The 24,839-nt window shown below is 43.4% G+C and overlaps 1 protein-coding gene across 1 annotated transcript in view; it reads left to right on the plus strand.

Moving 5' to 3' along the window:
- LOC126473146 (potassium voltage-gated channel subfamily KQT member 1-like) overlaps positions 1-24,839 on the plus strand; it is a 1,059,334-nt gene that overhangs the window by 889,392 nt on the left and 145,103 nt on the right. Inside the window, exon 12 of the mRNA XM_050100004.1 lies at positions 2,246-2,342. Coding sequence (XP_049955961.1) covers positions 2,246-2,342 — 97 coding nt within the window. The remainder of the gene's footprint in view (positions 1-2,245; positions 2,343-24,839) is intronic.

Raw genomic sequence — 24,839 nt, forward strand, 5'->3', positions numbered from 1 at the left:
GTCGTCATATCCTTCTTACCCACATTTCACCCATTTTGATGCCTCTGCCAAGGGGGTCACAACCGCGACGCCCTGCATTGAAGTCACGTGGTTTTCTTATGGTGGCCGACGAAAACATTCCAGATACACCGGTGCTCAGAATCGATAAGAAAAGCCCTCAGAGGACGGCATAAAGGCCGTCAACAAAACCATCCCTTCTCCTGGGGCGTCAATTCCCACAGATTTCGCGATCGAAAACGACAGTTCGCAGTGCAATAACCAAAAGGACGACGTTGTTGGCAACATATAACATTGCTGACGCCCCCCAGAGCGATTCATCCCTCTCTAACGACATCGTGGGACTGCAACTCCAGTGAAAGTGATGTGATCGACTTGGAGCGTAGTGCGCCATCAATGTTTGGTCTGGTATACAGGGTGTAACCACAAGGGACCGCTCAAAACCATTCGACAAAATCTGAACGTGATCCGCAGCAGCAATGCTTCTTCAGTCCTCCAGATCGTGCCCTCCTGTGGCGCGATCGTGGAGGGGGCACAACAGTGACATGTGCACGAATAAAGAGGCAAAGGGTCCGTATAAGGGCCCCCCCCCCCCCCATTTCTGCAACACCTTCGGTGACACCCACGCAGCTTTGTTGAGCACGTTAAATACGACTATGAACCTGTCAGGGACTTCGAAAGGCTTTAAGAGAATGGAGCATTACGGCTGCTGTAGCGGTTTAGGTGGGGTCGCAAAAATTACGGTCGCACTACACTCCAAAGATGCCAGTTCACGTTCAGTTTCAGCACGGTTGCAGCCCCACGATGACCCTAGGGTAAGGTTGAAACGTTCGGAAGGGGGGGGGGGGGGGGGGGGGGAGGGTCAGCAGTACTGAACATTGACAAGAACGTGTTCCTGTAAACTGTCGTTTTCGACCGCGACTATTTGGGAATCAACGCCACAATAGAAGGTATGATTTTTATTGACGCCCTTTATGCCCCAACGTGAGGGCTCTTCGCGTCGATTCTGAATGGCGATGTGTCCGCAATACTTTTCTTCGGACACTCATAAGAAAATGGCGTGATTTCAATGCTGGATGTCGAGGTTTTGAACTCCATCAAATGGTTCAAATGGCTCTGAGCACTATGGGAATTAACATCTGAGGTCATCAGTCCCCTAGAACTTAGAACTACTTAAACCTAACTAACCTAAGAACATCACACACATCCATGCCCGAGGCAGGATTCGAACCTGCGACCGTAGCGGTCGCGTGGTTCCAGACTGAAGCGCCTAGAACCGCTCAGCTACTGCGGCCGGCTTGTGACCTCCATCGCAGAGATGTCAAAACAAGAGATGAAATGTAGGTAAGCGGTTTTGACGACCTTCCCATCGTATGACATGTCCATGATCGGGTTAGGCGGTATTATGGTGAAGTTTGTTGCCAATTTGACATCATTAATCCACCTTAGACCTCACATGAAGTTCCGAGCTGTGGCCTTTTTTTTTTTCCTTACGTGTCGATACCTTGCTGCCTGAGCGTCGTCCAGTCTCATGGTGACGTCACAGGGCCCCACACTTTTACAATACAGAGGAAGGTTGACGGCACTTGTGATCTAAATTTTGAACTCCTGCGTCGCAATCGGAAGACAGTTACGGGGTTTCGAAAAAGTGATAGCCTGCTTTTTTTTTTTTTTTTTTTTTTTGCACAGTGATCATGTCTAAAATAGACACGTATACACACCATTGAATGCATGTTTGTTTTAATTAGTTTTTACTGCACTGTTGGTTCCTTATCACAGATTTCGGATTTTATAACTGCACTTCTCATCTATTTTATTGTTAGCCTCATGACTGGAGGTACCCTACGAAGTTAGGGCAACGAATAATGGAGCCGCACAAGTGTGGATGATTGCATCAATAATTGCATCAAGACTATCTTCAGCATGTATTTTCACTTTATCGTTTCATTTCGCCGAAATACAACACAGAAACCGTCTATCCAAAGGATATTTCAATACTGGTCAAGAATTATACATTCCCCTTATCAGACATAAAAAGGAGTAACAAAACCACAAGCATTCAGAAGATCACGAGTAATTTAATCTGTAGCATTAGCCTTACTGTAAATATGGGTGCCTGTTTACCAAACTCTTTCCACTCACTCGTGTACATACATAATTTATTAGTATCGAATTAATTTCAATTTATGACAGTTTACTGAAGTGTTTCCTCAAATTCAATAACGACAATTTTGTCTCGATCTTGCAGGTTGGACCAAATTCTCGGGAAGCAAGGTTCAAAGGCGAAAGATGTATATGCATCAAAAATCAGTCTAGCGTCGAGAGTCGTTAAAGTTGAAAGACAGGTAAGACTTATATGTAGTATGTAAACCAAGAACATATTTTCTAAATACACTTTCTTTCAGTGCAGTATGTAACTATATACAGTCCAATACGCATGTAAGTTATTGATCTCCCACTTTCAATGCCAATGGATGCAAATTTTGACATCTTTGTAGACGATAAAAGTAAACAGATTTCTTTATGAAAAGGTAGCTGGTTAAATATTTGAAAACATTGAGTCCACAAGTAGATCTCAGCGTTAAATGAAAAACTCGTATATTCGACACAATATGGCGTCTTAGTTTCTCTGCATTTTCAGAACACAAAGTTTCCTGCCTACAGGTGATTTGAAAATAAAGATGTTACAGTGTTCTGTATATTTCCATTCACTAATTAGTTACTGAACCATGTTTGAGGGAAATTCCACTTGTAGTGATAACATCTTCAGAATACAGAAGCGTCTCATATATTATCGTTCGTCATTAAAAAGAAACATATGCAAAGACCTCTTTAGATACCCTATTTTGACAACTGATATAAAGTACACTTATGTGCTTTGTTGACCTTCCAAAAATAGAACGAAAAATGACTGTAATACGAGAACCACGGGGTTAACATTAGTACAGAAAGGAATTAGGTTCTGCATAACAGTTGAACCACTCTGACGATTCGAAATGTTTATCTTGCGGAAGTACAGGATAGAAAGATTTCATATCTTCAGCATGTAGCCCGGCTCACACCTCCAACAAAGTTGTAACCCTGTAACTACCAACAAACGTGGCGCTATATTCAGTCACATACCTTGTGCCGATGTGTCACTGAGGCCAGGGTACATTGTCACAGCAGTGGCAAATGGATCAGATGTGAACAGTGTTGATATACGACTCTTGAAATGTGATTCTAGACAGAGTACAAGCGTGATAATTAACGCTGAACCACCGTACTCACCGTCCTGTTCCCCACAAATAACACTGGGCACTAACAAGGCTGCTAACGATCTGTGGAGGTATTGAATTTAATCAGATCTGTTATGCAACAAATAATGAGCAACCGCAACTGTAACATCATGAACATTAAACCTACACTAGATCAGCTTGTCAATCGGCATAACAGGAATGCAAAGTATAAAGTGACATTCAATTGCGTTTATAGCTGTTTGTGCCATTAAACATTGTGCAATGAAATGTACAGTCCACAACAGCAAATAAAGAGTCTTTACAGCTTCCATCCTGTCATAGGCGGGCACTGTATAGCAACCATATGCGAAATACAGTTTAAACCACATGTGGCGACACCATGTAGAGGAAACCCCCACACACAATAAGGATAGAAAAGATAGAATAACAGATTAATCACATTAACCTTCTAATATTTCAGTCTGTTGTTAATGGACCCATCTGAGTACACGTGACGTCACCAACGTCTCCATTTACTCTGGCATGCTTTAATGGACGGTTTAGGATGGCTGTCCTATTACAGCCGACTTTAATGCCCACAGTTAGTCAAGGAGATGCTAAAGCAACTACTCCTGTGGCGAGGCAGTGCTGCACACACTCGAAGAATTTAATATAATTACCTTTAATGATGGTAGGCTTATAACAGCCCCTGTACCAGAACTTTGCGAGCCTGCAACAAACCTGTCTGTCTGGTCCTCGTATTTGCCTCTGAGATCCACTAAAAACTGGAACCCTCAAAACTCTGCCATCTCTCTCCCCGCATCCACCACTGCTGGCGGCTCACCTCCAACTGCGCAATAGAGTTGTGGCGATTCGTGAATGAGTCGTTCATTTGAACGACTCTAAATAAAGAATCGTAAGAATCGAACCGTGATACGGACGATTCGTCGTTCAAAAGAATCGTTAGAACGATTGCGTGTTTCCGAGTAGTGACGATTCCAAGTTTCAACGATTCATCAATTTTGGTAATAGTACGCTTCGAAGGCAACTTCCGAATCATTCCGAGTCGTGCCGAATGATTAAGACCGCAAGATGGCAGTCAAGTGAAGGATGTGCGTGAACAAAGGAAGCTCGGAACGAAGAAACGAAGTTCGGGGGCCGTAATATTACTCGTGAAAACCAAGCTGACACTTGGCGGTGCCTGACAACTGATATAAATTACACTTATGTGCTTTGTTGACCTTCCAAAAAATAGAACGAAAATTACTGTAATACGGGAACGAGCGTAAAGCGACATTACTTCACTGCTAATTCTGTTACTTCCACTAGCGCTGCCACTAAATGGCTGTAGCACTAGACCAATATTACAGAGCCTATATAGAGAGAATATAGTCTCTCTAACCAATACCGTTCTTGCCGGATATCCATGTAATACCGTCTTTAAACAAAATTAATAATTTCAAGTTCGAGTTTTCCAATGTTATCGTGTTCAGATTCATATTAAATTTTAGTGAAGTAATGTCGCTGTATACGATTGAATCATACTGTTTAGAAGTATGTCGTCTTCTCACGTACATAGTAGTGACAGCGGCAAGTTCTCTGACAAATTAAAAGCAAAATACCTATGCTTTGTATTTAAAAGAAATGAAAGGTAAGCTAAATTTGCTGTGTGGGAGGGCTGTGAGCTGCGTTATGAATTACAGGGGTGATGTGGACTTCGAAAGACAGCACAGAAAAACATAGGATATGAGCCAAACCACCTCTGCATCACTGCTAGATTTTTTTACTATCAAACAGACATCTGTAGTTAGATACGTTCAAACCACACAACCAAACTGGTGTTGTTGTTGTTGTGGTCTTCAGTCCTGAGACTGGTTTGATGCAGCTCTCCATGCAAACCTATCCTGTGCAAGCTCCTTCATCTCCCAGTACCTACTGCAACCTACATCCTTCTGAATCTGCTTAGTGTATTCATCTCTTGGTCTCCCTCTACGATTTTTACCCTCCACGCTGCCCTCCAATGCTAAATTAGTGATCCCTTGATGCCTCAGGGCATGTCCTACCAACCGATCCCTTCTTCTAGTCAAGTTGTGCCACAAACTTCTCTTCTCCCCAATCCTATTCAATACCTCCCCATTAGTTACGTGATCTACCCACCTAATCTTCAACATTCTTCTGTAGCACCACATCTCGAAAGCTTCTATTCTCTTCTTGTCCTAACCGCTTACTGTCCATGTTTCACTTCCATGCATGGCTACACTCCATACAAATACTTTCAGAAACGACTTCGTGACATTTAAATCTATACTCAATGTTAGCAAATTTTTCTTCTTCAGAAACGCTTTCCTTGCCATTGCCAGTCTACGTTTTATATCCTCTCAACTTCGACCATCATCAGTTATTTTGCTCCCCAAATAGCAAAACTCATTTACTACTTTAAGTGTCTCATTTCCTAATCTAACACCCTCAGCATCACCCGACTTAATTCGACTACATTCCATTATCCTTGTTTTGCGTTTTTTGATGTTCATCTTATATCCTCCTTTCAAGACACTGTCCATTCCATTCAACTGCTCTTCCAAGTCCTTTGCTGTCTCTGACAGAATTACAATGTCATCGGCGAACCTCAAAGTTTTTATTTCTTCTCCATGGATTTTAATACCTACTCCACATTTTTCTTTTGTTTCCTTTACTGCTTGCTCAATATATAGATTGAATAACATCTGGGAGGGGCTACAACCCTGTCTCACTCCCTTTCCAACCACTGCTTCCCTTTCATGTCCTTCGACTCTTATAACTGCCATCTGGATTCTGTACAAATTGTAAATAGCCTTTCGCTCCCTGTATTTGACCCCTGCCACCTTTAAAATTTGAGAGAGAGTATTCCAGTCAACATTGTCAAGTGCTTTCTCTAAGTCTACAAATGCTAGAAACGTAGGTTTGCCTTTCCTTAATCTTTCTTCTAAGACAAGCCGTTAGTTCAGTATTGCCTCACGTGTTCCAACATTTCTACGGAATCCAAACTGATCTTCCCCGAGGTTGGCTTCTACCAGCTTTTCCATTCGTCTGTAAATAATTCGTGTTAGTATTTTGCAGCTGTGACTTATTAGACTGATAGTTCGGTAATTTTCACATCTGTCAACACCTGCTTTCTTTGGAATTGGAATTATTATATTCTTCTTGAAGTCTGAGGGTATTTCGCCTGTCTCGTACATCTTGCTCACCAGATGGTAGAGTTTTGTCAGGACTGGCTCTCCCAAGGCCGACAGTAGTTCTAATGGAATGTTGTCTACTCCCGGGGCCTTGTTTCGACTCAGGTCTTTCAGTGCTCTGTCAAACTCTTCACGCAGTATCGTATCTCCCATTTCATCTTCATCTACATCCTCTTCCATTTCCATAATATTGTCCTCAAGTACATCGCCCTTGTATAGACCCTCTATATACGCCTTCCAACTTTCTGCTTTCCCCTCTTTGCTTAGAACTGGGTTTCCATCTGAGCTCTTGATATTCATACAAGTGGCTCTCTTTTCTCCAAAGGTCTCTTTAATTTTCCTAGTGAGATAGGCCTCTACGTCCTTACATTTGTCCTCTAGCCATGCCTGCTTAGCCATTTTGCACTTCCTGTCGATCTCATTTTTGAGACGTTTGTATTCCTTTTTGCCTGCTTCATTTACTGCATTTTTATATTTTCTCCTTTCATCACTTAAATTCAATATAATCATACAGTAAAGCCGCATGCCCTCGGGAAAAATTACGGCTGTAGTTTCCCCTTGCTTTCAGCCGTTCGCAGTAGCACAACAGCAAGGCCGTTTCGGTTAATGTTACAAGGCCAGATCAGTCAATCATCCAGAGTGTTGCCCCTGCAACTACTGAAAAGGCTGCTGCCCCCCCCCCCCCCCCCATGAACCATGGACCTGGCCGTTGGTGGGGAGGCTTGCGTGCCTCAACGATACAGATATCGGTACCGTAGGTGCAACCACAACGGAGAGGTATCTGTTGAGAGGCCAGACCAAACTGGTATACCACGTAATTTTGCACCACCTTTCGCACAAATCGACTCCTCTTTTCTGGCATACTGAAATAAAACAATAAATGCAATCAAATCAAACGTGACCTTTCAACAATTAAGGCATTACACGCATAAATCGAGAATCACACTTACAACGTCATATGCATATTTACTCATAAATAAACTATATCTGGCATATCTTATCATGATACATTTCGATTCTAACCCATTGACAATTTCAGACATGCCCTGCCATTTGTGAGTACGGTCTAGAACTTTTTGCATCCCGTAAGAATCGTGCCATCGCAGACAAGAATGAAACGTGAAAGAATCGTGAACGAATCGTAGGAATCGATTCGCAATGTGAGACTGAATCGTAGGAATCGAATCGGGAAAAAGAATCGTGTCGCCCAACTCTACTGCGCAACGCTACGCGATGTCATATCCTACTGCCCAACACTACAATAGCAAATATTCCAAAAATGCAAACCACCCACAGATTGCACACAACACAGTCACTGATTTTCATACAGAGCGCTACGTGGCGTTACCAACATAAAAACCTAAACAGCCTACTTACATATTCATGCAGAGCGCTACGTGGCGTTACCAACATAAAAACCTAAACAGCCTACTTACAGTTTAATCAAAACATCGAAAAGTGAACAGTGCATATGAACAGTGAAGACACAGAACCAGGTGAAAGGGTTCCATATTTAGGAGAGGCGAATAAAATGACCACAGAAACTGGAGTAAACAGGAGGAAAAAATGGACTGCGGTACTTTAGGTAAGCTAAATAGGATTTTCAAAACTTAGCTTCTCTTGCGTCTGAAACAGGAAATTTACGACATATATGTATTATTACCAAGTGTCAACGGCCTTCTGCAGTGGTAACACTGATTCCTGTCAGATCATCGAAGTTAAGCGCTGTCGGGCTTGCCAGTAGTTGGATGGGTCACCGTCTGGGTCTGCCGACTGCTGTTGGGAAGCGGGATGCACTCAGCCCTTGTGAAGCCAATTGAGGAACTACTTGACTGAAAAGTAGCGGCACCGGTCGCGAAAACTGACAACGGCCGGGAGAGCGGTGTGCTGACCACATGCCCCTACGTATTCCCATCCGGTGACGCCTAAGGGCTGAAGATGACACAGCGGCCGGTCGGTACAGTTGAGCCTTCACGGCCTGTTCGAGCTGTAGTTTATTTATTTATTTATTGTCTGTGTCACTGAGGTATGGACTTACAACAATGTGAAAACGTGCAAAGCTGCGGGTTGTAATGCGAGCAATGAAGAGATGCATATTGCGAATTACTAGAAGACAAAGGAAAGCCGACAAATCGATAAAAATGCTTCAGTCTCTTTGTGTCCCGCGGTGAATGCTTGGAGCTGACTACGAAGATATTCATTAATGACACATTTATTTGCTTTCCCAAACAAGAAAACTCAAACTTTTTTTTTTGCAGTTTCCACTGACATAGAAGCAATAACGACATTATGGTCGCTAAAACCCTCTTCTAGATTAGCTTTCTCAAAAAGATCAGGTCTGTTTGTCGCCAAGATATCTAATATGTTCCCATCTCGAGTTGGTTTTCTAACCAATTGGTCAAGGTTGCATGTTGAGAGCGCTCCTAGAATAAATTCACACTAGTCTTTGTGTCTGCCCCCTGTGATAAAAGTGTAATTTTCCCAGTGAATGGACGCCAGATTAAAGTCTCCGCCTATAGCTAAAGGATAATTTGGATATTTATTTCCTATGTACTCAGGACTTTCCCTGAAACGTTCTGTGACGTTAGTTGCGGATGCTGCTGGTCTGTAAAAACATCCTAATATAATTGTCACTCCTTGTCTGATTGACAGCTTTATCCAGACTATTTCACAGTCCGTCCCAGTATCAATCTCAACTGCGTTTAAACAGCTTTTAACTGCAATGAACACACCACCTCCCATAGCATCAGTCCTATCCTTCCTAAACATTGTCCATCCGAGATAAAAATTTCACTGCTATTTATGTTTGATTTCAACCAGCTTTCGGTACCTAGGGCCTAATACAATATTGGCTTACTACTGTTTATTTCGGAGAGTAATTCGAGGATCTTGCTACAGACACTTCGACAATTTACTAACAGGAGATTTAGCATATTTAAATCCTTTTGAATGACCTGTTTAAGTGAACTAACAATTTTTACAGTTGGCACACACACATCAGTGTCATGAACTGGCAATTTTTCAGGCCAACGGTTTGTTTCCCGTGGGGAGGAACCTAATCTAAAAAAAAAAAAAAGAAGAAGAAAAATATGTGCACGCTACCCATGTAGCTGCTTCCTGTGTGTATTGCACCCCTGATCTATCGAGGGGCGTCCTACAACGTTCCACCCCATAGCGTAGGTAAAGGAATCTACAACCATTTTCGTCACAGAGTCGACGCAGCCTCTGGTTTAGATTCTCCACTCGACTCCAAACCATAGGAGCCCAATCCACCCTGGGCACGATGCTGCAAATCGTCAGCTTGTCTTCGACTCCTCGAGAGATGGAGGCTGCCTTCGCCAATTTAGCCACCTGTTGAACGGACCCAATGATTTCCTCGGAACTCCGACGACTGGCATCGTTGGTGCCGACATGTTCAACAATCTGCAGATGGCTGCACCCCACACGCTCGATAGCCGCCGGAAGAGCCTCTTCCACATCCCGGACAAGCCCCCCAGCTAGCACACCGAATGAACGTTGGACTTCTTCCCCGCCCTAGCCGCTATGTTCCTGAGGGCCTCAATGACCAGCCTAACATTGGAGCTCCCAATAACTAACAAACCCCTATCCCCACGTGCCTGTCCGGACCTTGCTGAAGGAGCGGCCACTATCCTGGCAGAAGGTGCATTCTGATCAGGCTCAGCCTCCTCCCCCCGCCCCCCCTCCCTCCCAGCATCAGATAGAACACTGAATATATTAGCAAAGTGCATGGGATTTGGCAGGAGACTGCGTCCCCCACGCAGTCTTCACCATTAGGCTCGAGACCTCGACATAGTCTACTACCCACACTGAGGTGAGAGTGGGCCGCCCGGCTAAGTCGCACCTGAGGTCGGCTCAGTGACAGAGAGCTGTGACATCCCCCCCTGCACATCTAGTACAGTAGAGGCTGCCCCAGACACCCCATCCCCACCGCACCTCAAGGTGGCACTCAGGAGCCTGTTGACTGTGGCCAACGAAGCTTCCAGCTGCGTTTGAAATGTGGCCAACTCCTCCTGAATCCGCACACAACAGACACAGTCCCTATCCACCTAGCTAATATGTAGTTTACTATAAGAAACTTGAGGAAACATACTGCCACACAAGGTTAATAGTTACACTCCCTAGTTGGCAGAAAGGACACTCAGCAATGAAAAACAATAAAAATGTATGGTAGAAGCTAGATCTGGTGCTTATTTTCCTGCTAGAGGCTATCTAGTGAATATTATTAAAGAACTAAATAGTAACCTACGGTAAACTACACCTACTGTTTATCCCTCGTATTCAAAATGTAAACAAACGTTTATGTACACGCGAAAATGACCTTATAAAACTATAAAAACTGCTACCTTCAATGTGTCGAGTCTAAATGACACTAATAAACATAAATACTGAGTATTGTACACTGACAGATGCAGGTACAAAACAAAACCTTTAGCTAACAGTAAGAGATCAGAATGTAAAGCAAAAATACGAACTCTACTTTATAGGTACCGATGGGCTTACAGTACACAATCACTAAGGCCCACTACAAGCTAAGGAGTTTAAGCATACGGCGAGGTGAGTTTTAGATTTCTGCTAACTAAACCGTATTTAAGAAGGGCTGAAAAGTTGTATTATAACACTGATTTACTCAGATATTGTAGTGTACCACTAATTTACCACGTATTTTACGTTTGCTTAACTCTGAACGCTCGCAGGTTGCGCTAGTCAAACGTATACAAGTGAGGTTAGAATTTACTGTCAGTATCACTTTTCCTAATAAAACGTATAAAAACTACAGCCTTCAATTTATCGAGTCTGAATGACACTAATAAACGTGAATACTGATTATTGTACACTAACTTAAATTGATTCATCCTTACATTTATAATGTAAACAAACGTTTACTTACAGGAGAAAAATGACGTAATAAAACGTATAAAAACTGCTACCTTCCATGTGTCGAGTCTAAATGACACTAACAAACGCAAATACTGTGTATTGTATACTGACTTAATTGATGATCCCGCGTATTTAACGTCAGTTAAAAATGTAAACAAACGTTTGCGTACACGCGAAACTGTCGTAAACAGAAACATCGCTTTTCCTATTCAGACGCAAATAGAAACTGAAACCTTCAGTTTAACACGTCTATCTGACACTAATACTCGTAAATACTATAGAATATACAGCAAAAACAATTAAATTACTAGCTAAATTACTTATCTCGTAACACAAGCGAAAAGCACCCGTAGCCGGCGTCAGGGCAGCCAACATATATACAATGACTAGATCCATGAATGACACACAAAGCATAAATATCCAAAGTGAGTATTGTTATAACGTCAGTAATATAAAATATTAGGTATACAGAAAATACTATAAATATAATCATACATTCATGTATGTAGATAAGTGGTATAATGCTGAAAACAATAACAGGTTTTCTTCACATAAATGAAACACGTCGTTCAATAATTAAATGTCATAGTCCTTGTAAACGTACCATTACTTAAAATATAACCATCATCTAGTCACGTTGTAACACAATTACATGAATCTGTGTTTATAGATTCATCAGCAGTTTGTCATGTAGTAAGGTCTTTCATTACTCACATCGTAAATTTTCTGTCGCTATATTTATCATCTGTTAGTTATATCAAATGGTTCACATTGAGGCAGTAAACTGCAACCGCCAAATCTATTACAGAGGCATACAATTGGTTCTTCAAAGGGCTGCACACGGCAGTACAGATAGAAGCCCTGTTCATGTGTAGTATGAGTGAACTAATAATTTGTGTACAAACTACGTAATGACTCGATGGGATCCATTCAGTTACTTCGAGAATGTTCTGCGCCTTATTTGTATCTTACTGTTCGTATCATACTGACCCAACATGGATACTCGTAACACAAACACATTCATATAAAGCGCCGAAGCGCTCTCTATGCAAGAATCATCATTACGCAAACAGTTTGTATCAAATAGTGTCGCTGTACCACAAACACCTCTGAAACGAGAGTGCATTTTTATCCTATTTGCAGTGTCTGTGTTTAGCGGTCTATTATGCAGTGTCCTCCAGAAATGCATGAATGTCTGAGAGAACAGACACTGCTGCGAACTAGTGCAGAATGACACACAAGAAATACAGGGTGTTACAAAAAGGTACGGCCAAACTTTCAGGAAACATTCCTCAAACACAAATAAAGAAAAGATGTTATGTGGACATGTATCCGGAAACGCTTAATTTCCATGTTAGAGCTCATTTTAGTTTCGTCAGTGTGTACTGTACTTCCTCAATTCACCGCTAGTTGGCCCAATTGAAGGTAATGTTGACTTCAGGGCTTGTGCTGACATGCGACTCATTGCTCTACAGTACTAGCATCAAGCACATCAGTACGTAGCATCAACAGGTTAGTGTTCATCACGAACGTGGTTTTGCAGTCAGTGCAATGTTTACAAATGCGGAGTTGGCAGATGCCCATTTGATGATGGATTAGCACGGGGCAGTAGCCGTGGCGCGGTACGTTTGTACCGAGACAGATTTCCAGAACGAAGGTTTCCCGACAGGAAGAGGTTCGAAGCAATTGATCGGCGTCTTAGGGAGCACGGGACAGCCGACCTTGGTAGCCGAGCGGTTCTAGGCGCTGCAGTCCGGAACCGCGGGGCTGCTACGGTCGCAGGTTCGAATCCTGCCTCGGGCATGGATGTGTGTGGTGTCCTTAGGTTAGTTAGGTTTAAGTAGTTCTAAGTTCTAGGGGACTGATGACCTAAGATATTAAGTCCCATAGCGCTCCCAGCCAGCCAGCACGGAACATTCCAGCCCATGACTCGCGACTGGGGAAGACCTAGAACGACGAGGACACCTGCAATGGACGAGGCAATTCTTCGTGCAGTTGACGACAACCCTAATGTCAGCGTCAGAGAAGTTGCTGCTGTACAAGGTAACGTTGACCACGTCACTGTATGGAGAGTGCTACGGGAGAACCACTTGTTTCCGTACCACATACATCGTGTGCAGGTACTATCAGCAGCTGATTGGCCTCCACGGGTACACTTCTGCGAATAGTTCATCCAACAATGTGTCAATCCTCATTTCAGTGCAGATGTTCTCTTTACGGATGAGGCTTCATTCCAACGTGATCAAATTGTAAATTTTCACAATCAGCATGTGTGGGCTAACGAGAATCCGCACGCAATTGTGCAATCACGTCATCAACACAGATTTTCTGTGAACTTTTGGGCAGGCATTGTTGGTGATGTCTTGATTGGGCCCCATGTACTTCCACCTACGCTCAATTGAGCACGTTATCATGATTTCATACGGGATACTCTACCTGTGCTGCTAGAACATGTGCCTTTACAAGTACGACACAACATGTGGTTCATGCACGATGGAGCTCCTGCGCATTTCAGTCGAAGTGTTCGTACGCTTCTCAACAACAGATTCGGTGACCGATGGATTGGTAGAGGCGGACCAATTCCATGACCTCCACGCTCTCCTGACCGCAACCCTCTTGAATTTCATTTATGGGGGCATTTGAAAGCTCTTGTCTACGCAACCCCAGTACCAAATGTAGTACGCTTCTCAACAACAGATTCGGTGACCGATGGATTGGTAGAGGCGGACCAATTCCATGACCTCCACGCTCTCCTGACCTCAACCCTCTTGAATTTCATTTATGGGGGCATTTGAAAGCTCTTGTCTACGCAACCCCAGTACCAAATGTAGAGACCCTTCATGCTCGTATTGTGGACGGCTGTGACACAATACGCCATTCTCCAGGGCTGCATCAGCACATCAGGGATTCCATACGACGGCGGGTGAATGCATGTATCCTCGCTAAAGGAGGACATTTTGAACATTTCCTGTAACAAAATGTTTGAAGTCACGCTGGTACGTTCTGTTGCTGTGTGTTTCCATTCCATGATTAATGTGATTTGAAGAGAATTAATAAAATGAGCTCTAACATGGAAAGTAAGCGTTTACGGACACATGTCCACATAACATGTTTTCTTTCTTTGTGTGTGAGGAATGTTTCCTGAAAGTTTGGCCGTACCCTTTTGCAACACCCTCTATATCCACAACTGTGAATATGTGATAAACTATACCGTTTATTGGCTACATAGGAAAATTTGTGCCGGGCCGGTTCTCGAACCCGGATATCCCGCTTTACCTAGCGGTGGGTTCGTATGTCCTGGAGGCGTGCTCGGAAAGCTGAGGTGAAGCCGGCACGTTAGCTCAGCGTGTCCGGTCAGAGGGTTAGCCGCCCTCTGTAATAAAAATAAAATAAAATAAAATAAAAAATAAAAAAACTGAGTTAATGGAACGACGATGAACTTGAACAAGCGTCATGGGACGTCCGCCCCGAACAAATACGAATGTTGGAACTTAAATAGTGGCAACTATTTATTCACAACCTATAGAAAGAGCTACATGTTTACAGTGGTAACTGTCCTTCAAAGTAGTCACCAGAGTTGTGTAGAACCCGCTGCCAGCGATGTGGAAGGCAGTAGTATATCGTTTAGCAGAGCCTGTTCTGCTGATGGTGCGAATGGAGCGGCCTACTGCCTGTCGAATCTCTGGAACAGTTCTGAAGCGAATGACTCGAAGTGGTTCCTTCATCTTCAGAATCAAATCAAAGTCACAAGGACTTAAGTCCGTGGAGTATGGTGTCACATAACTAATGAGGAAGTATTGAATAGGATTGGGGAGAAGAGAAGTTTGTGGCGCAACTTGACCAGAAGAAGGGATCGGTTGGTAGGACATGTTCTGAGGCATCAAGGGATCACCAATTTAGTATTGGAGGGTTCTGATGAAACAGTTTTTCCCAGTTCCATCGACCGAAGGGAGCACCCACAGCTTGCGCTGTATGCGCCCGCGCATTGTCGTGAAAAATGATGGATGGGTTGCGCAGAAAGTGTCGCCGCTTCTTTCGCAGGTGATGCTCTAAAAACGAACAGTAATACTGTCTACTGACGGTCTGCCGTGGAGGAACGTAATGCGTTGGGATAACACTATCACAGTCGTACACGAGAATCACCATAACTTTCACCATAGTGGGGCTCTGACGCACTTTCGACTTTCGCGGCGACCCATAAGGACGCCATTCGTTGGACTGGCGTTTCAGTTTAGGCCTGTACGATGTGGCCCATGTCTCATCGAGTGTTACGATACGGCGTAAGAAAGCCTTATCGCTCATAGCGCTCCAAGTGCGTCTGAGCAGCGTTGTAACGCATCCATTTCTGCATTTCCGTCAAGTCATGCGGAACCCATCGCAATGCAATTTTTCACATGCCCAGGCGTTCCTTCAGGATGCGAAGCACAGTAGTATGCGCTAATCCGATTTCGTGGGCGAGCTCACGAATCGTATGGTGTCGATCATTGTCCACTAACGCGGCAACAGGATGAACTTTTTCTTCAGAGACGCTAGCACGACCTGCCCGATGCATGTCTGCCAGTTTGCCGACCTTCGTTGAAGGCTTTTACCCAACGTGCCACTGTTCTGTGCGGCAATGCCGATTCCCCGCACGCCTCTTGAAGACCTTGATGACACCGTCGTGCTGTAGGACCTCTGGCACATTCAATCTTGATCCATCTCCGTTGTTGCTGTTTCGAAAACATAGTGACACCCTTACATTAGACCGCTCGCTCACAAGAGACCGTGTTTCCCTCGATTGTGCACACGCCGGTGACAAGGGACGGGTGAGTCCATTTGCTCGGAGGTAAGGTAGGCATGTCAACAACTTGTGCTCCAGCCACAATAGTAGATTCCATTGCATAGTGTTTCCACAGCAGTGTTGCCACTATTTAAGTTCCAACCTACGTAGAATGAACAATGACGAACAAAATGAGAACACAAGTCAAAAGTGATTAACACGATCGATAGTGCAAAGCAGGAAATCCCGGTACGGGTCCTAGTCCGGCACAAATTTTCGTAGGTCGCCGATAAATTGTTCAGCTGGAGTACCATCGTAAACGCAATTGCGAGTACATTTCTTGCATTTTTATCGTTCGATTTCTCCTCTGAACGGACCTTACTGTCGCATCTAACTGCATTTCCGTTTGATTTACGCCGAAATATCTACGTCCATACACTGCCAACCAATGTGAAGCGCATGGAAGAGGGTAGGCCTACTTAGTTTATGACAGGATTTCTTCCCGCTCCAATCAAGTATGGAGAGCGGAAAGAATGACTCTTAAGCGCCTCTGTGCGCGCTGTAATTAGTCTAATCTTGTCTTCGTGGTCTTTGCAGAGGGGGAAGTTAGGAGGCTGTAGCGTGTTTCTAAATTCCTGTTAAAACCGGTTCTTGAACTTGCTAAGTGGGCTTTCGTGTGATAATATACGTCTTTCTTGAAGCGTCTGCCACTTCAGGTTTTTCAGCATTTCGGGAACGCTCTCCCGTGACTCAAACCTGAGACCATTCATGCTGCCCTTCTATGTGTACGTCAGTAGCCACTGTTACTCCTGTCAAGTAAGTGTCCAACACATTTAACCTATATTCTAAGATGGGATGCAGAAGTGTTTCGGAAGCAGTATCCTTTGTAGACTGGCTGAATTTTCCACTGTCTTTGCTCTGAACCAAAGTCTACTTTCCTGTGATTGAGCCTATGTATTCATTCCATCCTACAGGCATACAAGTTCTTCCAGCAAGATATAGGGGTTGGACGAAAATATGGAAACCCTAAAAAAATAATACATTATCATGCCTATTGCAGTGTAAGAAATCAGCTGGCGTTCAAAACAGCTTCCACTCGTCTCGGAATGGATAAATGCTGGTCTTGTAGGGAATGTTTTCAGGGAAATCTTGTGCCATTAGATTAGATTAGATTTACTTTGATTCCAATTGATCCGTAGTGAGGAGGTCCTCCGGGATGTAGAACATTTCCTTCAAATAGTGGCAAGGTCAGGTGACGTTGCTGGAGGCGGCTGGCGTTAGCGCACCGAACTCGCCGAAACAGACCGCAAAGGCTCCATTATACTGAGATCGGTGACATTGGTAGCCACACTAGGTGCGAAAATTTATCCTCGTTCTCACAAAACAAGTCCTGGACGACGCGAGTTGGTAATCATCGGCCTCTATTTTTGGAACACAGCATAAAATTTTCACATGGGATGAACCTGAACAGTCAAAATGGTCGCGTAGTCTTTGCCAGTACTGCGACCTTGCAGAGTAGTCATGGGAGCCACGAAATACCACGATATTGCTACCCAAATCATCATTGAATCCCTCGCTCTTCGAACGTAAACTCGGCCAGAAGTTGGTGACGCTGTGAAACAAAAGTCATCCGACCAAATGACTTTCTTACATGACTCCATAGTTCAGCTTTTATGGCTTTGGCACAATGTTTTCCGGTTACGGGCGTTTGTATCAGTAACGTGTGGTTTTGGAATTCCACCTCGCCCGGAAATTCCCCGCTTATGGATCTCCCTTTGTGTTGTTTTGGTGCTGACAGCGATCGCAAAGTGCGACATTCACTTCTGCAGCGACTTTTACAGCTGTCGTCGTCTTATTTTTCGTCGCAACGACCGTCTGTCGCAACAACTCAACACATCCTTTCGACCACGTTGCGACTTAGCGCATGTTATTTTTCCTCTATTCCTCTATGCGGTATAAATCTTCCGATACAGTGCCTCCTGAAACACCAGATACTTCGGCCATTTTGGCTACGGAAGCACCCACCATACGATCACCACGTTCCAATGCACTGAGCTCCAACATAATGCACTTACAACTAAACAGAACACTGTTTTGACCGACTAACATTTGGAACGTATTGCAACGTATTGCACGGGTGCTGTTCTTGGTCAAGTACAACAATGCAACGTGCAGGCTTTCTTAGCATCTGAATTTATGTTCAAGCCTTCATTCCTTCTGGAGTTTCCATATTTTTGTCCACCTCTTCTATTTGTATGAATTGACGTATTTTGATTGTGAGTCATGGATGTTGTATTCATAAGACTTTGTTGCGCTTTGTGAGGGGCATAATTTTACATTTCTTTGCATTTAAAGCTAGTTACCAATTGTTACACCACACTGAAATCTTATAAATATCTGACAGGATATTTGCGCACCTTTCTTCAGGCGGCACTTCACTATAGAGAACTGCATCAGCTGCAGAAGTCTGAGGTTCTTATAAATATTCTTTGCCAGATGATTAATATACAAAACGAACAGCAAGAATCAGGGCTATTTAGACTGCCGCCTAGGGGCCAGCACGGCTAAAAAGTACACAATACAAAAATTAAAAAATTAAATTTCGCTCGTTTTCGCAGGGACTTAAAAAAGTAAATTGCACGTTATTATGGCAGAGCAAGTAACTTTTATTGAATGCTGCAATACACTTCAATGTGACAAAGATTCATGACATTATTTTCCAACTGTATCACCATGTCTCGCAAACAATGGTCGGAACATTCTGAGAGCAACCCAATTCGTCACGGTAGAAATCCGCTCCTTGGCCACGTAACTTTCGAGACCCGCTGTTTGAACATCCTCGTTGTTGGAAAAATCTCATTGTCCCCAAATGTTCACCCTCGACTTCCTGGACATTGTCTCCTGTGGTCGACGACGGTTCAATCCCGTGTCCGGCCATCCTGATTTAGGTTTTCCGTGATTTCCCTAAATCGCTCCAGGTAAATGCCGGGATGGTTCCTTTCAAAGGGCACGGCCGACTTCCTTCCCTGTCCTTCCCTAATCCGATGAGACCGATGACCTCGCTGTCTGGTCTCCTTCCTCAACACAACCAACCAACCAACCATTTTTCCTGTGGTCGATGTCAATGGTTTTCCTTCCCGATCAGCGTCACCGACGTCTGTGCGGCTTTGTTCAAATTATTGGCACCACTTCACTATAGCTAGACGCGACATTTCATTTGGTCCATATACCGCCAGAATTTCACGGTGAATCTGAATCCATTGTAGACATTCTGACCACAAGAATTGTACTGTTCCGCGTACTTTCATCTTTCAAGTACGTTTCCAGTTGCCGTGCTATTTCGCTCCCACATCGCGATGCGCCTGATCTTGGTACCACAGAAGAACTATGTCTGCAAGAAGCCCGAAACAATGTGCACAATGGTTTTAGCGTGGGTCGGCATGTGTAACTTACTTTCTAAAGCCCCATGTAATGCGTGTTACATACCCACTTATGATTGGAAAAGTCGTGGACTTAGTTGTTTTGTGCGGGTTAATTTGTACGAATTTTCCAGTGGACAGCTGATATTAATTAAGTCGCCATGCAGCTCTCTAACACTGCTCTCCTTCACGTTAAGTTCCCAGGTGCCCAGTCGAATGCCTGGTGCTTCACATGGAGAAATCTGTTAGACTTTTAAAAGAATGGTTGACAGAATTTTGCCAGATTGAAGTGAGTTCGAAAACGGAAAACAGTCAATTTATTCTATATCTCATTTCGGCCGAAACAGGAGCCATAAAATTTTGTCCTGTAGCCGGGCGCGGATTCTTGGCCTCTTAAAATAAGGAAAAGGATCTCGTTATGAGATACTGCAGGAAATGCACCTGGTGGTTATAATTAAAGTGCAGCTACTGACAGAGATGCCGTGTGGGCTGCATTATCGTATGGCAGCGAAACTTGGCAGATATTCTAACGCGTTAATGCGGAACTGTCTTACGCTGGAAAAAATGCAATTCCAATTTTGTCCACCAGATGCAAATCTGTCACTGTGGATGCATGAAATATGTATAAAAAAATTTCCATATGAAATGGATTAGGAACGGAACGCAGACAGAATATGTTAGACGAGTGAAAAAGGCATAATTTTGCGTTTATTATTAAGCGTCACGATCACAATTTGTCCAGTATGAGTAACGGAGATGTCAACGATTGACGTACAGTGTTAGATTTGTACCTAGTGGCCAAAATTCGAACTAATTTTTTTTCAGCGTAAACCGGTTAGCACATCTACCAAGTTCAGCTGCCATACGATGATTACACCCCACACTGGACCTCCGTGAGTGGCTGCACTTAAATTATAACAACCCTGTACAAGAGTTCGTTAGATCCACAGCGTCTGATGGATATCTTACTGATTCTACACGTCATATAAAGGTAACGCGACCACGGGAAATTTCTAGAGATAAATTCAATTGTTAAACAAACAAATGCGTTAAAAATACGTATTTATGTTTATAAATAACATTTTATTGTAATGATTATATAACTGCCAACTGAAAACAACTCCAAAAACTTATCGTCATAATTGTTACAACATTAAGATGATTGTACTCGCAATATACAGGGTGTTATAAAAAGGTACGGCCAAACTTTCAGGAAACATTCCTCACACACAAAGAAAGAAAATATATTATGTGGACATATGTCCGGAAACGCTTACTTTCCATGTTAGAGCTCATTTTATTACTTCTCTTCAAATCACATTAATCATGGAATGGAAACACACAGCAGCAGAGAGTACCAGCGTGACTTCAAACACTTTGTTACAGGAAATGTTCAAAATGTCCTCCGTTACCGAGGATACATGCATCCACCCTCCGTCGCATGGAATCCCTGATGCGCTGATGCAGCCCTGGAGAATGGCTTATTGTATCATAGCCGTCCACTATACGAGCACGAAGAGTCTCTACATTTGGTACCGGGGTTGCGTAGACAAGAGCTTTCAAATGCCCCCATAAATGAAAATCAAGAGGGTTGAGGTCAGGAGAGCGTGGAGGCCATGGAATTGGTCCGCCTCTACCAATTCATCGGTCACCGAATCTGTTGTTGAGAAGCGTACGAACACTTCGACTGAAACGTGCAGGAGCTCCATCGTGCATGAACCACATGTTGTGTCCTACTTGTAAAGGCACATGTTCTAGCAGCACAAGTAGAGTAACCCGTATGAAATCATGGCGGTGAATCGAGGAAGTACAGTACATACTGACGACACTAAAATTAGCTCTAACATGGAGATTAAGCGTTCCCGGACACATGTCCACATAACATCTTTTCTTTATTTTTGTGTTAGGAATGTTTCCTGAAAGTTTGGCCGCATCTTTTTGTAACACCCTGTATGAACACATGTGCTGTCGCAGCTCTGTGCCCCTCCCGACGGAGGTTCAAGTCCTCCCTCGGGCATGGGTGTGTATGTTGTTCTTAGCATAAGATGGTTTAAGTATTGTGTAAGCCTAGGGACCGATGACCTCTGCAGCGTGGTTCCTTATGAATTTACACACATTTGCACTTTTTTTTTTGCAAGTGCGCCTTTTGGAAGCGATTAACAACAACAATGTAACATCAAAAAAGCTGTCTTAAACTTCCCCCGGAGTATAAAATGTTCAAACAACTTACGTAAATTCAGATTTTTGGCTTTTTCGATAACCATCGACATTTCCGTAGTACGGCATGTGCAGAAAGACAAAGCGCACGCGCACGCGCGCGCACACACACACACACACGCACACACACACACACACACACACACACACACACACACACACACACAACTAGCACCACCACGCGACCAAAGATAACCAACATAAAAAGTTATTGATAGCAAATATTAATTACGAGCAGATGAGCAAGCAGCATTAACTCTATCCCTATGCTGTTTGACAAGGGAGATAGCAGGATTCCAAGCAAACTTTGCGAAATTTAATCAAAATTGGCTTAAATTGTGCTTGAAATCCTGCCCTCTCCCTATTCAAACAGCAGAGGGTCAGCGTAAATGCTGTTTGCTCACTTTCCTGTAGTAATATTCACTATCGATAACTTCTGACAATATAGTTTTAGTTACGTGGTTGCGATAATTGTTTACGTTGTGAACGTCTTTCTGCATATGACGTGTTATGGTTCTTGGTCGGCGTAGTCCCTCCTACTGAGAGTTCTAGTTTCCTTGCATAGCGCTCACTTATCGTATTTGTGGTTTGAAAATCAATGATTGTTCACCTGTCGAAATATAGGCGTTTGTCGAAAACGTCACTTGGCTGCATTCTCGTATGTTGTTTGAACTGTTATCCCTGTGATCACAAATTGTACAGTAAAATTTTGTAGTTGACATGGACATTGATCTGATTTTTCTATTCTTTTGTGCAATTCGTTGAGAGATACTGGTGAATGCGAGGGTAGTTTACCTTTCTTACTACAACATTAAGAAGGAATCTTTAGTTAAATATGTAGCTCCAAAAACATTCTTCCCAATAGCTTACAACTAAGGCGACTAACTCTGATTGTGAGGTTAGGTGGCATGCCCCTAGAGGTGAGTTTGCGTAACATGATACGGATAGCGATAACAAAGCAATTTTCGAGTAAAAACATTTTATTTTGTCAACACTTGGGCTTACTCCAAAATATAAATTCTTCAAAAACTAAATTCCTCGTGACAAAACAGTACTTGAACAAACATAAATTCTGCTTAAATGTGTAAACAATTTCGTGGACTTAAATGTTTTAACAAACAATGAATTCTTGAAAAAAATAAGTTCCAGTTATTATTATAGCTACCTGCAGTTATTTAAATAAAATTAGCAACCACGAATGTAGGATTTGTCGGCTCATTTATTTGAACTGGTGAGTTCAATTTTCTCACAGTTTTACTTGCGGTCGTACCAAGCTGAATCATGCTAGTCTGGCCATCTTCGGTTTTTTCCTCTTTTGATGATCGTGAACACGGGAATTTCGTTGCCATCGCTTTCAACAATCTTCCCAGTATATTGACGAGCATAGTACTTCACAAAACGCACACTTAAATGCGTTGAGGGTGATCAAGAGGACTTGATATTGTGGAGCATTCCTTACTCGATGTAATCTTTGCGTAAGGCTGTGCCAACTGGGAACAACCTAATTACGATAACTATCCCCAAAGAGATATCAGAAACCATACAAAGCAATACATCAGAAACAAAGGATTGTGATACAAAGAATTGTGGTACATGAGTGCAACCATTGTTAACCACGCTTTCGAAAAATTCCATAAGCTACGCCTCAATTCGATCTATAGATTCACCAGAACAAAAGAAATTACGATCAAAAAATTTTGTCACTAATCAGAAAAACGAAGAAACAGGGGTCTTTCCTTTACGACGTTTCCAAGTAGACTGAAGTTTTGGTGGATGGTGCACCTTTACGTACACTATGTAATCAAAAGTATCCGGTCACGCCCCAAAAATATACCTTTTTCATATTAGGTGCATTGTGCTGCCTCCTACTGCCAGGTACTCCATATCAGCGACCTCAGTAGTCATTAGACGTCGTGAGAAAGCAGAATGTGGCGCTCCGCGGAACTCACCGACTTCGAAAGTGGTCAGGTGGTTGGGTGTCGCTTGTGTCATACGTCTGTATGCGAGATTTCCACCCTCCTAAACATCCCTAGGTCCACTGTTTCCGATATGATAGTGAAACGGAAACGTGAAGTAACACGTACAGCACAAAAGCGTACAGGCCGACCTCGTCTGTTGACTGACAGAGACCGCCGACAGTTGAAGAAGGTCGTAATGTGTAATAGGCAGGCATCTATCCAGACCATCATACAGGAATTCCAAACTGCATTAGGATCCACTGCAAGTACTATGACAGGCTGGAGGTGAGAAAACTTGGATTTCATGGTCGAGCGACTGCTCATAAGCCACACATCACGCCCATTTTTATATGAGTTTTGGCAACTTTAGCTAAATTATTGTTTGGATGCCCTTCGTGATTCCATCACTCTCTCCCCCCCCCTTCCTCCCCGCCCCTCCCCCCCCCCCCCCCCCCCCACGGGCGGAATTTGTGCGCTCCCTCTGTCTGCACTCAGAGTAAATCTCATCTATAAATGTGAGAACCTTCTCTAAGTGGAACTTCCTGGCAGATTAAAACTGCGTGCAAGACCAGGACTCGATCCTGGGACCTTGCCTTTCGCGGGTATGTGCTCGACCATTTCAGATACCCAAGCGCAACTTATGACCCGTCCTCACACCTCTAAGTGTTTGCATAGCGTGTACATGAGGTGGAACGAGGGTACCAGTCTGGTATTTACCCAGCTGGACATGGGAAATCACCTAAAAGCCACATCCAAGCTGTCTGGTTCACCACTGCTCATAGCCAGTCCACGAAGCGGAGTCGACCCGGTGGAGACTCGCCTTTCAAAATTTCAGAAGTGGCAACTTAACAGCAGGGCTAATTTTTTACTGACTAAACCTTAACTGCTGCGTTGTAGGTTCTTAATTCCAATATTGCTCTAAAACTTATTTTTTAGGGTTGGTTACCAGAAAATGTTCCCTAATAGGTCCCACGCGACGGGTAAAATGAAGCCTTAGTACAGAACCCAATACAGTTCTCTGGGGATCATCTCAAGCTACTTCTACTTGTGCAAACGACTCCCCATCGAAAAGAATTTGTTGCGCCCTTACTACCAGGAAATCTTCAATCCAGTCACAAATTTCGTTTCATACACCATACTTCCTTCTTACACACGGTGTT

This window comes from Schistocerca serialis, chromosome 4, assembly GCF_023864345.2.
Source record: "Schistocerca serialis cubense isolate TAMUIC-IGC-003099 chromosome 4, iqSchSeri2.2, whole genome shotgun sequence".
Classification (NCBI taxonomy): Eukaryota; Metazoa; Arthropoda; class Insecta; order Orthoptera; family Acrididae; genus Schistocerca; species Schistocerca serialis.